This window comes from Perca fluviatilis, chromosome 14 (genome assembly GCF_010015445.1).
Source record: "Perca fluviatilis chromosome 14, GENO_Pfluv_1.0, whole genome shotgun sequence".
NCBI classification, from domain to species: domain Eukaryota; kingdom Metazoa; phylum Chordata; class Actinopteri; order Perciformes; family Percidae; genus Perca; species Perca fluviatilis.
Window position 1 is genome coordinate 2,315,512 of NC_053125.1, and position 16,177 is coordinate 2,331,688.

General features: G+C 41.8%; 1 protein-coding gene across 3 annotated transcripts in view; it reads left to right on the plus strand.

Moving 5' to 3' along the window:
- The window catches only part of ank2b (ankyrin 2b, neuronal), a 171,309-nt gene that overhangs the window by 36,578 nt on the left and 118,554 nt on the right, over positions 1 to 16,177 (plus strand). Inside the window, exon 1 of one of the 3 annotated variants that reach the window (XM_039821738.1) lies at positions 12,724 to 13,126. The exons of the other annotated variants lie outside the window; for them this stretch is intronic. Coding sequence (XP_039677672.1) covers positions 12,998 to 13,126 — 129 coding nt within the window. The 5' untranslated portion in view covers positions 12,724 to 12,997. Of the gene's footprint in view, positions 1 to 12,723; positions 13,127 to 16,177 lie in introns of those variants that run through there. 3 annotated transcript variants of the gene reach the window in all.

The following is a 16,177-nucleotide window of genomic DNA, read 5'->3' on the forward strand; positions in this document are numbered from 1 at the left end:
AGAGAGTCAAACATCTGTATGATTATTCACGTACAGACCACAGGGAGTCAAACATCTGTATGATTCTTCATGTACAGACCACAGAGAGTCAAACAACTGTATGATTCTTCACGTACAGACCACAGGGAGTCAAACATCTGTATGATTCTTCATGTACAGACCACAGAGAGTCAAACATCTGTATGATTCTTCACGTACAGACCACAGAGTCAAACATCTGTATGATTCTTCATGTACAGACCACAGAGAGTCAAACATCTGTATGATTCTTCATGTACAGACCACAGAGTCAAACATCTGTATGATTCTTCACGTACAGAACACAGGGAGTCAAACATCTGTATGATTCTTCATGTACAGACCACAGGGAGTCAAACATCTGTATGATTCTTCATGTACAGACCACAGGGAGTCAAACATCTGTATGATTCTTCACGTACAGACCACAGGGAGTCAAACATCTGTATGATTCTTCATGTACAGACCACAGGCAGTCAAACATCTGTATGATTCTTCACGTACAGACCACAGAGAGTCAAACATCTGTATGATTCTTCACGCATTCAGACCACAGAGAGTCAAACATCTGTATGATTCTTCATGTACAGACCACAGAGTCAAACATCTGTATGATTCTTCACAACACAACACAGAAACGAGTCAAACATCTGTATGATTCTTCATGTACAGACCACAGGGAGTCAAACATCTGTATGATTCTTCGGTACAGACCACAGGGAGTCAAACATCTGTATGATTCTTCGCGTTACAGACCACAGGGAGTCAAACATCTGTATGATTCTTCATGTACAGACCACAGGCAGTCAAACATCTGTATGATTCTTCACGCATACAGACCACAGAGAGTCAAACATCTGTATGATTCTGCGTACAGACCACAGAGTCAAACATCTGTATGATTCTTCATGTACAGACCACAGAGGAGAAATCTGTATAACATCTTCATGTACAGACCGCAATGAGCAAGGTCAAACATCTGTATGATTCTTCATGTACAGACCATAGAGAGTCAAACATCTGTATGATTCTTCATGTACAGACCACAGGGAGTCAAACATCTGTATGATTCTTCATGTACAGACCACAGAGTCAAACATCTGTATGATTCTTCATATACAGACCACAGAGAGTCAAACAGCCTTAAATATGCGGTCAGAGAGAGACACACTGGGAAAGAAGAAACATTTTGCTGGAGTGAAACATGAAACACATGAGAGATGGTTTTGTCAAATCTAAAAAACGGTATCATGGAAAGAGTGTTCTTACAGTGTTAGAGGTAGTCATTTGTTCGACTTGGAGATAAACGGCAGTCACATTAATACTTAAGTAGATAAATATAAGTTTTGGCGGTACGTCAGTGTTTAACATGGACGTGTTTACTACTGTTGCCAGGCAGCCTGCATTCCTTTCCTTCCACTCTCTCCTTCTTCTCTAATCTGTGAATACTTGTTTATTCATAGATTATTTTGTTTGTCCGCCCCCTGGTGTTTGGTAGAATACCGCTACGAACAATGTGTTGAGCATAAATGTCTCATTGTCCCATATATAGAGGCCAGCGAACCGAGGCTTTAACAGGCGTACTGACCAACAGGTGACGCTCGGGGATTCGGGGATAGCTATGGTAGCTGCGTATAATCGTGTGTGTGTGTGTGTGTGTGTGTGTGTGTGTGTGTGTGTAGTGTTCTCCATTGAAGTTTTATTATTTGCACACAGCCCTCTAATGCTCTAACGTGAAGTTAGAGCAGAAACTGGGACATGCAAAAGGTTTGTGTGTGTGTGTGTGTGTGTGTGTGTGTGTGTGTGTGTGTGTGCCTGTATGTAAAGATGAATAATGCGTGAAGCAGCGATGGATGATGTCATCAAGGCCTCGGGGAAATTCTGGAACAGCTCATTTAGCCCGGGCAGGCGGGGCGCTGATGAATTGACTCCCCCAACCCCCACCACCCTCCCCCACCACACCCACTCTCTCTCTCTTTTCTCTCTCTCTTCTTTTTTTTTTTTTTTTTTTTTTTTTTTTTTTTTTTTTTTTTTTTTTTTCCTGTGTCTGTTCTGCTTCCTCACCCCTGTGGACACTCATGTGTCTTCTCCATCACACACACACACACACACACACACACACACACACACACACACACACACACACACACACACACACACGCACACACACACACACACACACACACAAAACACCATGGAGAGCCTGTTCTTTATCATATTTTGTTCCACTGTTGCTAGGCAATGGGTGATGGAGCAGCCACTGTGTTAGGAGTGGTACTATGCTTGGTTTGAAACCCATGATGATGGCAATGGTTATCAAGCTTTCCATAGTGATCAAGCTTTCCATAGTTCCACGTGAATTGCTGTATTATTATTGCACTTACCCCATTTAAAATCGCATCAAGCGTCAGTAGAGGCCTGAAACTGATAGATGATGTATTTAAGAGCACTCTGTCTTTGATATAGAGCTTAACAGTGAGCGCCCACTTTTTAAACAGCTCTGGTTCCGGAATGAATTACCCCCATTCAGTATCTCCATTGACGTTTCATTAAATGCTTATACAAAGAGTTTTGAGCCTGGAACCAAGCCAACCAGCTACAACATGAATTGTGACCATAAAACATTTGATTCGGCGCAAAAGACCATTTTGAAAACACCTAAAAATGCAAAGGTACAGGACTGTGACCATAAACAAGAGTATGAGAGCGCGAAGATCCCTGGTAGGGAGGTTGTCTAGGTGGGTCCTAAAACACAGCGCTTTCAAGCAGCAGAGCGGAGTTTATGTCCTGGAAGAAGTTAAGGAGAAAACACAAGACTTTCACCCAGGAAACGGGTGACTACTTAACGGGGCCGGTGTTTTAACCCAAACCACCATCTTTTAAGATAAGATGAGATAAGAAAAACTTGAAATTTGTCTTTTACACGGCAGGCTCAAATGACATAAAACATAGAGATACTAGTCCTTTTGGAGCCTAAACTTAAATGTTGTCGCCGCATGACAGTCAACTTTTGTCAGCTAAACTTAACTGTAACGACCGCTGAAACACCTCACAGGTACACCTTCTGTTGGGTAAATTGAACTGAAAATATCACTCAACTTAACTGTCATGTGTTCATAAGAATAAGTTGCAAATACACTAAGATTAAACTTTCTTTATTACTTAATCAAACTCTTATTTTCAGAGTGTTATTCCCACTGTCACCAGTTGAAACCAGTGGGAATCACACCCTTGATTGTTAGTGCTGTGAAATGTGAAATATTGTAATCTTGAAAACAACAGCTGCAATACAATATCACCGTTATCGTCATCTGTGTCAGCAACAGCAACAATACACGAGGGAATCATTGTTAATATAATCACTGACACACTGAGTGATAGACATTTTGGAGCAGTAACATGATGCCTCATCAGGCTGAGCTCTATTTGTCCCTGGGGTCCCATCGGACCACCGGGAGGAACTGGAACTGGAACTGGTGAGCTAAATTGCTTTATTGTTGTGCGTTGACACTATCTGGCAGTACACTGACACACATTACAGCTCAACCTGAGCAGCAGCGCAGTCATTTGGCTGTTTTGGCAGTGGCGATAAATTAAAGACTCTGTCGCACACACGCGCACACACACACACACACACACATACACTCACACACACACACACACATACACTATCCCCAGCCCCCAATGGTTGGGTATCCCCCATGCTAGCATTTCAGAAGTGAGGGGTTGTGTTTAAATGAGGAGCGATACATTACACAGACAGACACAATGGAAACAGATAACACTCTACATGTGACATATGTTTCTAATCACTTTAAAATGCAGATTTTGGCAGAGAAAGAAGCTCAGCTCTGTAATAACGAATGTGTTAATAATGGTGTTGGAGAGGCTAAGGCGTGGCTACGCTAGCAGTGTCTCTTTGTCTGCTCTGCACCCGAGGGACACCCCGTAAAGCACACCCATATCTTTAAAGCAAGCCCCTCAGGGATGTTAGAGGCCCTCTGGGATGTTGGTGGGGGGTTGTGTGTGGCGTCTCTCTGTCTGGTGTGTTAGTTCATCTGAGATGTAGAGATGAGTAAACACCTTAACGTGTAAACATGTTCTGTGATATCGATGCTACTGGCTCTGCAACACAAATGCAGAGCTGCAGCTGGATAGATCTTAAATCAAATTTAAAGACCTGTCTTTTTTCCAGTGTTGTATAAAGTACTAGAAAGCAATACTTGAGTAAAAGTACAAGTATCGTACTAGAAAAAGACTTCGGTAGAAGTGAAAGTTACCTTTTAGAATATTACTTAAGTAAAAGTCTTAAAGTATCTGATATATACTGTACTTAAGTATCAAAAGTAATTTTCTGATATTTAATGTACTTAAGTATCAAAAGTAAAAGTAAAAGTTGTTTTTTTTAAAAGCACAGTGGAAGAACTTTTATTGTGGCTTTCTTATAGTAAAGCATAAAGCATATTCAGGGACTTTTCAGGCACAATTATCTTAAGTTCAAAGAACAAACAGCATATGTTTAGAGCTGACATCAATGTACAGAAACATTTCTTGCAACACAGGTGTATGACATTATCTTCACCACTACCCTGTTCACCGAGTTCACCACTATTGTTGGGGTGGTCGCAGGGCTCAACATAAAAAAAAATCCCCACTGGCCCCAGGGGCCAGTAGATCAGAGTTTTGCTGGCCCCTTCTACATTTTTACTGGCCCTGAAAGAAATATCATAGGTGATATTGGAAAAGGACAAAAAAGCAGGAAAAAAGCTAGCCACTGCCACTGGATGTTGTGCCATTAGCAACAAAGCTAGACCAGGGGTCATCAACTACCTTCAAATAAAGAAAAGAAAATTATACCCAAGCAACATCATCATCTTGATCATCTTGATATTTTCACTTTCTTACTAAATTAATGCTATATTTTTTACATTAGTAAGCAAACCCCTAAAAACATGGAAAATCCATAATGATAACTAGATAGGCTACTTAACTAGAAAATGATCTCAGATTAGTCCTGTATGCCTAATTTGAAATAAGACGATTCTGTTGCTAAATAATACAACTGGCAACATCGTCAACAATGAAGAACGCGTCATTCACGTGCATATTAAGTAGCCACGTGTATTTGTTTTGGTCTTAAAATACATCCATAGGTTTACCGCTCCAGCGAGAGGATGGCTCGTTTAGAAATCAGCTACGTTTACAAGAGTTTGTCCAAAGTTCAAGATTGGTTGCAAATTAAGACAAACAGTTAGACTACAAACGGACATCTTTCATTTTAGCTCGTTTGTAAAGTCGCTGTTTGCAGAGTAGAGCTGTGTTTGCACAGCGCGGTGGCGGACGGGAGGAGGGGCAGCGCAGACTGAGATATGGTTTCTATGTGTTTCTGCCTGTAGAACAGGTAGGTGCGTTATTGATAATTATTGACTCTTTAATCATGGAGGTTTTATTGTAGGCGCTACCTTCAGTACCAGAAAGTGTAACGTTTAGTTCATCTGCGCCATCGTCGGTAAATAATCCTCGGTAACGTTTCCAGTCAGTACATGTGCTGCGTGTAACGCACACACCAGTGACTGTGGCGGCAACAGCCAGCCCGACAAACGTTTTTACTGGCCCCGGGCCATCGGGCCATTGCTTATGCGAGCCTGGTGGTCCACGATAACGGGAGGTCCTCCAGTAGGTGCTCATGCTTCCATGGCGGTTTGCAACAAACAAGCGCTGAAATAGAGCAGCGGGCGTCGGAGCGTCGCGTAATGCAATCTAGGAGCAGTGATTCGCCAAACCTCCCTTATTGCAGTCGCACACATTTCTTCTAATTTTATTTTTTAGTAACGAGTAACGAAGATGCTTAGTGGAAATATAACGGAGTAAAAGTATACATTTTATCTAGGAAATGTAGTGGAGTAAAAGTGAAAGTTGACATAAATTTAAATAGCGAAGTAAAGTACAGATACGTGAAATTTCTACTTAAGTACAGTAACGAAGTATTTGTACTCCGTTACATTACAACACTGCTTTTTTCACTTGCTTTTAGTGTGGTTTGAGGCTGTGCCGTGGCTTCTACCAAGCCCTCTCTTGACTTATTTTAAAATTCCCTATACTGCTTTAATCTATTGTTGATTTGATTTCCTCTCCTAACGTCCTTTTTCTTTACTTGACTTTGGCTTATCGTATCAGTTGTTTTAGATTACATTTTGTATTGTTGCTTGTGATGTGATTTTTACCCTCTGAATAGAACAGACCTGTGAAAATAAAGCCGACTGCAATCCCTGAGCACTGCTCGCACATGGCAGCTGCTGTAACCCTACGGGTCAAATGTGCATCGTCAGTTTCTTCCACTAAAAGTTCTGTTTTTGCCGCTGACAGGCTCATTATTATTATTAATTTTATAAGTGTCTGACAACATTATGGAAAGGATCCTTACAGAGACGGACCTTTAAAAAAAACTATTTAAGACCTTTCGGGCAGAAACAGCTCTGAGGTCGCTAGCGCTAAACCTACCAGACTCCATTTAAAAAAAACATATATATATTTTAACATGTAAATCGGTAAACTATGTGTTTATTTAAACCAAAACTAGACTTGTAATTGTTGGAAAAGTGGAAAGACGACCAAAAACGGCTTTTCATAGTTTTATTTTGTTTCTGTCGACTTTGAATGGAGTGTTTATTTACATGGAGGCTGGTGGCTTTGGCGAACGCAGATTGCGGTTGTTTTTATGTTTAAAAAAAGGATCTTACCCTTTAAAGCTACAATGTGTAAGAATTCCTCCCATCTAGCAGTAAAATAGTGTATGACAACCAACTGAATATTACGTTTTAACTCCTACGGTGGCCGTATTATTCCAAGAAGTACGACTTTGTCCATAAGTGTTCCTTCCAGTGTAATAATAGTTTTACGTTTTCGTTATTTTGGTACCATTTCATTGCTAACATCAGCTATCAGGTTCCCAAACGAATGCAAGCTAATGTTAGTAAAGTTATCAGTGTGAGCCTCCATCTTCAACAGGCTTTCAAATCTGCGAGTAATCTCCCTCTGGCATTTGTCACGGTGCGCGAAAGGCGGAGGTATGTCCCTCTTTGGCTAATGTATTTTAAAGATGGAGGCACAACATGGCAGAATACATGCGAGCGACTCGCTCGTATGAATTCTGAATGATTCTGAATGGGAGATTCTACACTTACTAGAATACTTTGATTAGTTGGTGGAAGTAATCACACATGAATGAGCACATATTTGTGAAAGAACAAAGTTTTTTTTGCTAAGAATCAACTCAAAAAATGACACAATGGAGCTTTAACAGAAAGGTCGATCTCCTTAGAAATCCTTTCCATAATGTTGTCAGACACTTAGAATATTAATCTGAGCCTGTCAGTGGCAAAACGAGCACTTTTGTGAAGGTAAATATTAGCTGGACAATTGTCCTATTAACTTACATTGTAGCTTGTTTCTCTGCTGCCGACTGCACCATTGGTCCAGTATTAAGCAGTCCAGGTTGGAAAAAAATGGTAGTTTCCCTTTAACTCAAGGTCCACTAAGAGCTTTCAGTCACATGTATGCCTGTATCAGCCAATGGAGTACTTTATGCTGTGTTGATAGAGTTGTTCAGGTTGCTTTATACCACGGGGACATCAGAACTCCTGTCTCTGTTCAAAGATGGTGTGTGAGTCTGCTGTAAATATCCTCCTTGATCTTTCTCTTGTCATCCACTGAGTCCTGGTCGATGACCTTTGACCTCTTCCCAGTGGATGCTGTGAGTGATTTCGGTCTGGTGTTCGCAGAGAGCTGATGTTGTCAGTGTCTGGAGATCAGGTGTTCATTCGGAGGGAGTATACCAGCAGAGGATCTTAGGATGTTGAAATGTTTGTTGTTTCTGAAATTAGGTGATTTAAGGGACCCTAAGTTTGTGTGAAATGATGTGAAAGCATTATTGCATTATTTAAACTGCAGTGATACAATGTTTTGATGGTCAGAGATGCCAATTTGGCTGCTGGGAAATGCAGTTCTTTGCCTAGAAAATAAGATAGAAAAATCTAAAATAGAAATCTGGGTTGTATATCATTGTATTGTAACAATCAAATTGCATTTATCATAAAATTATTTTTGCTTTTACTGAAATGCAGGTCCACATTGTATGTTTATCACAAATCATCCAGCTGATACTGATTTTTTTTTGTCTTTTCTTCTAGGTAAGTCTAAATGGACGGGGAGAGACGTTGTGACCGGGGCATTGTTATAGGTATTGTTGAGATGCTGCTTCAGCATCCCTGCTACAGGACACAGCTGTGCCTGCTCCTGATTGGTGTATTGATTGTAACGCTTGGATGATCACATTTAGTAGTAAAACTGTGAACGTATGTGCGTATGTCTGCACAGGTCTAGTTGAGACAACCAGACGCCCCCAGGGCTAATCCATTACTCTCATCAGATACAGACATACTGCCACCTGTCAGTTTGTTTATTCTCACATACAGTGGTCACAGATATTTATTGAACGATTTTTGCTCCAAGTTGCAGATAAAACACGATCCAAGCACAGAACAACATATTTCACTGTATCTTTTTGGCTCTTTGAGTTTAGAATTGTCTCCTGCAGTACAAATGACATAACACGGTGACATCCCTCTCCTAATCGCCTTTCTTGGCTATCCCTCGCTCCAGCCTTTTCTGAACCAATTACCTGAGCTTACTAAGCCCGAGCCTACAGGGCTCACAGGTCATAGCTTTGAGGGTCACACTCCTCAGGACGCGAGCAGTGTTTGCAATATTGTGTAGGCGGTAAGCTCCAGTATTGAGGATTGCTAGGAAGGTGGAAGCAGCTGGAGGTCCTTTAATCTCTGAGACCCTCAGCAGATTACTATACTATACTATACTATACTATACTATACTATACTATACTATACTATACTATACTATAATGCACACCCTCTCAGTTAGTGAAGATCTGGACAAGATTAGTAACCAGGCAGACTTGCCAAAGGCACCTGTTTTTCTGCAGGTTAACCAGGGACAGCACTGACAGGTCAAACATTTGCTTTCAATGGAAACAAAAGAGCTTTGTTTACATTCTGGAGACGATTAACGGAAGCTTTGTTCTGCAAGGAACCCATTTAGAGAAGTGCACAAGTGGTTCTACTTGGGACTGCAAGTACGTTGTATCATTTAAATAAAAACCAGTAATAAAGCAGCTGCCATTTCTAAAGCAGCAGCTATTTCGAAAAACAACTTCTTATTTAAAAGAAATAAGTAATAAATGACTTGACTCCTTAACTGAGTTGTTTTCTAGATAAACTTCAGGTACCATTTTTTTTTTTTTTACAGATGGTGAGACCATCTCATTCACATTCACGCAAGCATGTTGGGCTTCATTGCTTCAGCAGTGCCTGTTGTAAATCATGGTTTTATTGCCGCTGTTTGTCCGTACGCTGACTCTCAGTGGGTTGAAAGAGAAACGGTCATTCTTTCTTAGCCATGCTTCTAACAGGCTATATGTTTAATGAATAGACAGAATAGAAGCACTGTGAGATGCAAAGCAGGCAAACTGTACATTTGCTTGGATGTAAACAGCCTCGTATTCAAACAACTGATCTTAGTCCCTATGTGCCAACCACTAACTGATACACAGTACACTCATCTTTGTTCTGTTTTGGGGTTGGTGTTTGTCACAAATGAATGTTAACACTCTTTAAAATGTAATAAGTAATGTAACTATTTTTAAAAAATTCATCAAAGCAATGCACCCAAGTACATTTTATTACTTTTTGATTACTTTTTGAACAAATATTTTAAACAATGAGCATTGAAGCCGTCTTCGACACCCATAAATGGCATGGTGGGGTGGGAGGTACTTTATGACATGTGATGACTGATTGCGGCAACATTTACTTACCTGTAGATGTTTCCTCAATCTAGCATTTCAATGTTGACAGTATTTTGTACAGCAATGTGAGAGCCCTTCCTGAGGCCATCCGCCTTGGTGCAGTCGGCTGGTCGCTGCATGGCAGACTCAGCTTGCTTAGAGCAATGTGCATTGATTTGATTGGCGGACGAAGAAGAGACCCAATCAAAACCAACGCTCAAAACTTGTGCACATACTGCCAGATGAATGGAGCCTTTCTTGACCACAGTCTGGACGCAGAGACAGATCCTTGTCAGCTGTGCTACCTTTGATAATATTGCACATTTGTCCAAGCAGCTTTGCTGACCCGCTTAGTGCCGTAATATATCACCTGCACGGTGAAAATATGCAAAGCAACAGAATGATTGTTATATACTACATATAAGCGTTTTACCTAAAAGAATATATTGTGATGTGACCCCTTGGTAATCACCAACATTGTTGAAACATTTGAAGGCTGTGGCTCAGGTGGTAGAGCAGTTGTCCACCAATCGGAAGGCTTTGATGTGTTAGTGAATAGTGAGTATGTGTTGGTGAATAATGATATTGATGCAAGCTCCCAATACATTTATTGATGTAACGTTTTTACATTCAAGGTCTATGGGAACAAAAATCTGATTGTGTCAACCTGTCAAATTGTGTCAGCGTCGGATACGACGCAAAAAGCACCCTTCAGCGCGTGTTTGGAAAGCACCGGGCAGAGCAGTAGCTGCGCAGCGCTTTAATATGACGTATTATTAAGAGAGATAACGATAGCGAGTAGTATGAAAGCCCGAAAATTCCGCGTAGGGAGGGTGTTTGGGGGTGGTGGATGGGTCAAACAACACAGGACTTTTACCCAGGAGGCTGGGATTGATGTCACGCATGTCACTGAAATATTCATTTTATAACCCCATCCATGATCTTTTCCTAAACTTACATCCCGACCCAGAGCGTCCAAAGTGAGTCCACATTTTACGCATGGGAGTGAGAATGTGTTGATTATGTACAGAAAAATTATAAATGTTTTGGATATTCAAGGATAAATGGTACAAAACAACACCCAACATTCCAGAAGGATGTCCATAAAAACCCATAGTGTCCTAAAATGGCCTCTAGCCATACAGGATATACGTAATACACTTTTTTGTTTTAATAATGTGGAAACTATGTTGAATGTCTGTAAAAACCCTACATTTGCCTTTCATTTATAATGAATTACTAATCTGAACCATGGGGTAGAACAGTAAGATCACCAGCCCTGGGAGGCTACTGGTTCCCGACTTCCGGGTCCAAAGAATAATCTGTAGAGAAAATTATGTTTCTCTTGTTTCTCAAAGTTTTACTTCTTCTTGTGAAATATTCTGTATAGTTCTTCAGGCATAAGCAAATCTTCAAATTATGTCATTTTCTATATTTATCAATCAAATGGGTGTTTGTCTGAAGAAGAAATGTCGCTTTATTAGTTGTTTTTTTTAGCTTCCTATACTTACTATGTGGAATACTTCTCCTCATTCGTTGTCCTGAACTTGTACCCAGCTAGGGTTGGATATGCTCACTATCCACCTTTTTCTGAATTGTAATATTGGGCCAGGCCATGAGGTGGCACCAAGGTATTAAAAAGCAAAAAAGGGTGAGGCCAAGGAAAAGATAAACATTGCAGTTGATGTCTTCTTGTTAAATGAGGACTCTATTTGGTGCTGGATACCGATGGTGGCATGTAGTGTGAATATAGATTGTGGTTGGCTGGGTATGTTTATAACAAAGGCTGCCTGAACTGAGAGTGAATACAATTCCACTGCATTCCTCTATAGTGCTTCTTGACCAAGAATGTTGGTAGCGCTAGAAATACAGGGTAACACTGGATAGGTATCCTTTGCTGCCCTTCAGTGGTGCCTAGAATACACAGGCAGCATTGTAGTACAGCACCATGGACAGGGGTTGTGTGGAATGATGCACAGCAGCATTGCAGCTTCATTTTTCAAGTCAGAGCTGCAGAAGAGAACCCAGAGGTCGTGGTACATTTTAGGTCATGAAGTGGGTTCTGTGCCCTTACTGTGTCATACAATCTAGACACAATATAGCGGATGTAGATATGACCAAAAATCTGTAGTATTTGCAAATAGCAATGGTTAGCATGTTAAGATATCATGTTTTTGCTGCAGTCAGGTACAAATTCCATACCTCAACCCTTCCTCCCTAAATTTACAGTTTCATTTTCAGTTTGAGAATTTTCATGACTTAAAGCTAAAAAACTGTGTGCTTGAGGAAAAAATGACTTATGTGTTTTTCTGTGTGTATTTATGTGCGTGTGTGTTTGCTGTGGAGCTGTGAAATCTCGCAGTCACTGGCACAGATTGTACCACTTCAGACTTGCTAACAGGGAAGGCTGAAGACACCGATTGGAGTCCAGTTTTTCCCCCTTTGACTCCAGTAAAAGTGGTACATCCCTTGCTGTTTTTCCAAAAGACAGTCACGGATGCTTGTATCCCCTCCCACAAATGATTTCCTCCAGCTCCTCCCTTACCCTGCTTTCTATAATCCCCACACACCCCTACCCCTTCCCTCGCCTTCTGGTACATGATGAGTGGGGAAATCATGTATTTGGCGTCTATGTCAGAGACTTCCCAGGTTCCCAATGCATCTGCAGCTACCTCTACAGCCCGAGTGGTAAAGGGAGGGGAGGAGCTCTCTCCTTGCCTCTCTGTCTCTTTCTAGCTTCTCTGCCTTTCCATTGGTCTCCTATCGTACCTCTTGGTGGCGTGTACTGGCCCGCCCCTCCTCTCTCTCTATTCCTGTCTCAGATGCAGTTACCCTGGCAGCAGGGAGGGGAGGCTTTACAGACACTCACACTCTCTGCATGGGAGGAGAGAGCTGGTGGGTTAGAGGACCAGGATATCAGCTCAACCTCTATCCTTTTCCCACTGTCATCATCTCGTGGTGATTTGTGCTTTGGCATAAAAACAAAAGTCACCTTGTGAGGTGGGGGCTTATTTCGTTGGATGACTGGCATCTTTGCCAATGAGACAAGCATTCTGTGAGGATTTCTGAAAGTGATTTAAAAGCTAGTTTTCTTCGTGTGAGAGCGGTGAGAGGGCAGCCATGGCTCATGCCGCGGCTCACATTAAGAAGGCCAGGTCCGAGATGGATCCACCTCCGGACCTCAAGGCTCTGGAGAAAGCTAAAGAAAGGAGGAGGCGTTCCCGGGAACGGGCTGAACGCAAGCGCAAGGTACCGGGCAGACTCACTGGAATCACCCACCTATTCATCCCTTCCCCGCTTTATGTGACCAATCAGTGTTTTACTGGTTACTTCATCCCACTTCCAGTCATCCCTTCACCTTATCATCATCAAAGTGTCACTTCACCTTTGCCAAATGGAAAAGACTTTATCAGAGTCCATTATCAAGGAATGCGGAAGAGTTTGCGGAACAGAAATCATGATGAGACTATCCATGTCCTAATCTTTACTATTTCTACTTCTACCTTCATTATAGTCTTCTGCTATTCAGTAATTACCATGCAAGGCAGCTGGATTTTCATGATATCAAGAGATCACGTGAGATTCGTAGGATCACATATCACACAAAAATCTATCTTGTCAGGCTTCAAGTAATGCGTTTGTGTTCGAACAGCAGTGAACCAAACCAATCGGTGTCCGGTGAGGAGCTACTGGGAGCTACAGGCGTGGTTTAGGTGTTGGCGACGGCTGCGAATGTTCGTTCAAAACAACAATGGTGGACGTGATAGACAGATTGTTCATTCAATCACCTGCCAGGTATTTTTTTTTAAAGTACCTGACCTTTCCAAACTGTTTCCAATGACGGCTTCTCAGATGGGTTTGTGTAATAAACCATCTGGCATGTCAGGTTAATTCAGCAACACCATGAAGGGAAAAAGAGTGTAAAGAGACAGTATGGAAACACTCTTGTTTAGATGGAATGAAACCACTCTATTCTGTGATCAGTGCCATCAGTCTATTGTCACCCGTAAAAACCACAATAATCACAAATCCCAGTAAGCTGTGATTCCAGCAGAACACGGCCGTAGTGATTGCACCCTGCTTGATCCCTGCTGCTGTCAGTGTTTGTCCTCATGTCATCATGTACACTGCTGAAGAATCTTCCTCTATCCATCCTTCATTCCACTCCTCATTCTGTGATTACGTGCCTGCCACAATATTATAAATGACCAGTGTACAAGTCATCAATCGCTCAATCAGTGCTGCTGTCTTCCAACTCCCACCTTCCCTGGGTGGGCACCTTCATAATAACACACTCCTTGTATAGTAAAACTCATACAAATACCTCTGCTCGTGTCCCTGTGGATGCACCTACGCATATCAGTCTCTGGTGCATTGCCAGGCTGCGCAGTGTGTATTATTCATATTTGCTCATGATCGCCATCCTCTCATTCAAACACAACATCCTACTGCTGTGGTTTTATTGGTGAGGTGTACTGCTGAGAGATGCTGTATATTTATGGTGAGTGATGTCACACTGAAGGGTTTACTCTAACAAGCCATTTTAGAGTGTATTTGCAGTCATTCTGTGCAGGATAACAGTTCATGCTTTTTTTGGCAGCACAGTACATGGCACTGGATACACACAGGTATTTTTGTAAAGTAAGTGTGGAGGGAATAGGCATCCCCGTCATATTCTAACAAAAAGAGACCATTAGCAGATTTTTAGCTTGGATCACTGCATACTACTGTAGTATGAAATGGAAATGGAGGATGGCATAAGGAAATCTGGTTGGGGCAGTATAACTTGTATGGAGTGAATGGGCAACCCTGTTGAATTTCAAGTAGTGATATTCAGACATAATACCTGCCAAGTTATACATTCCATGATTATAACAGATGGTGCTGCGGCTAAGAAATACTCAACGCAAAGAAGAAGGTGTTTGACTCAATAGCCAAGCCTGGCTGTTTCTGTCCATGCCTACCGGTGCCTTCATGTAGAACTGCAAACAAATATGTACATCATAGTGTCTGGTTAAACTGTCAAATTACCAGTGGCCATGGTGTAAAGAAAAACAACAGACATATTTGTAAAGGAGTGACAGCTTGATATAGCACATGCTGGCATTGTGTGAAAGTGAAATTTAGGATGACATTAGAAAAGCATATTTGGGAACATTATCCAATATTAGTGAAAAAGCTGGCATCTCGCATTGCCAGACGTTACTTCACAGCACTGTGGAGAAGGTCTGGCTACACCACACAGACATTCTAGGATAAAGAAAAGAAAATGCTCTAAGTCATTTGCATTTCTTTAAACCAGTCACAATCGTTATTGGCTGATGCAATGACGGTGGCTGTGCCAAAAACCCACCGCTCCCTGTTCAGATGCACCAATCAGGGCCTGGGGGGGTGTCAATCACCGCTCATGCACACACATTCATTCTCCCTTGTGGGGGGGGAGGGGCTTAGGAGACCGTTTTTGGCTTTAGCGGAAAGGGGGGAGGAACTGAGAAGTTGTTGATGTTCAAGTTCAAGTTTTTCAATTCCTGGATCTTCACAATCCTACCTACAGCACCTTAAATCATAATGTGCTCTTGCCAGTGTATCTCTGTGTGTACTTTGTTCACAGCAATCCCACCAATCGCTCCGAAAATGTCCCAGTTAGAGAGGAAATGCCCTAAACATATTCTTTGTAAATCTTTATAATCATTCCCCGAAGGAAAGAGTTTATTCAAAACTTCGCATTTTTGGCATGTAGCTTTCTGGCCTGAAGTTTGTTGTTGTTTCCAGAAGCGAAGGGATTTTGAGTGGCTTTATCCTGGAAATGTACTTCCGTTGATCCAGACTAAGTGATGGGTAATGGTTCTAATACAGAACATCACTTGGCATCGAAATAACATCTTTCAAAACTAAAGCCCATTCCTGACCTTTGTATGTGTTTGGCTGAAGAGCTGTTGTGTTGTTAGTGTTTTCTCTGTCCCTTCCCTGCACTGCACTGCACGGGGGATTATCACATGGGATTATTGGTTTGCTCTCTCTGTGCCTGTCCACACACACACACACACACACACACACACACACACACACACACACACACACACACACACACACACACACACACACACACCTAAAAGTGATTAATAGATTCATTTTGGTGGATTGTCCAGCAGGGCCGGAGGGCAGACATTTACATCACAGAAACACTCACACTGCTATCAAACTCCAGTTTTATCACCAGTGGTCAGGTCCTGCTGGAATCCATTAACCCCATGTAAATGGTACTTAGTGGGTATCAGAGGGCTTGGCCTTGACATTGCA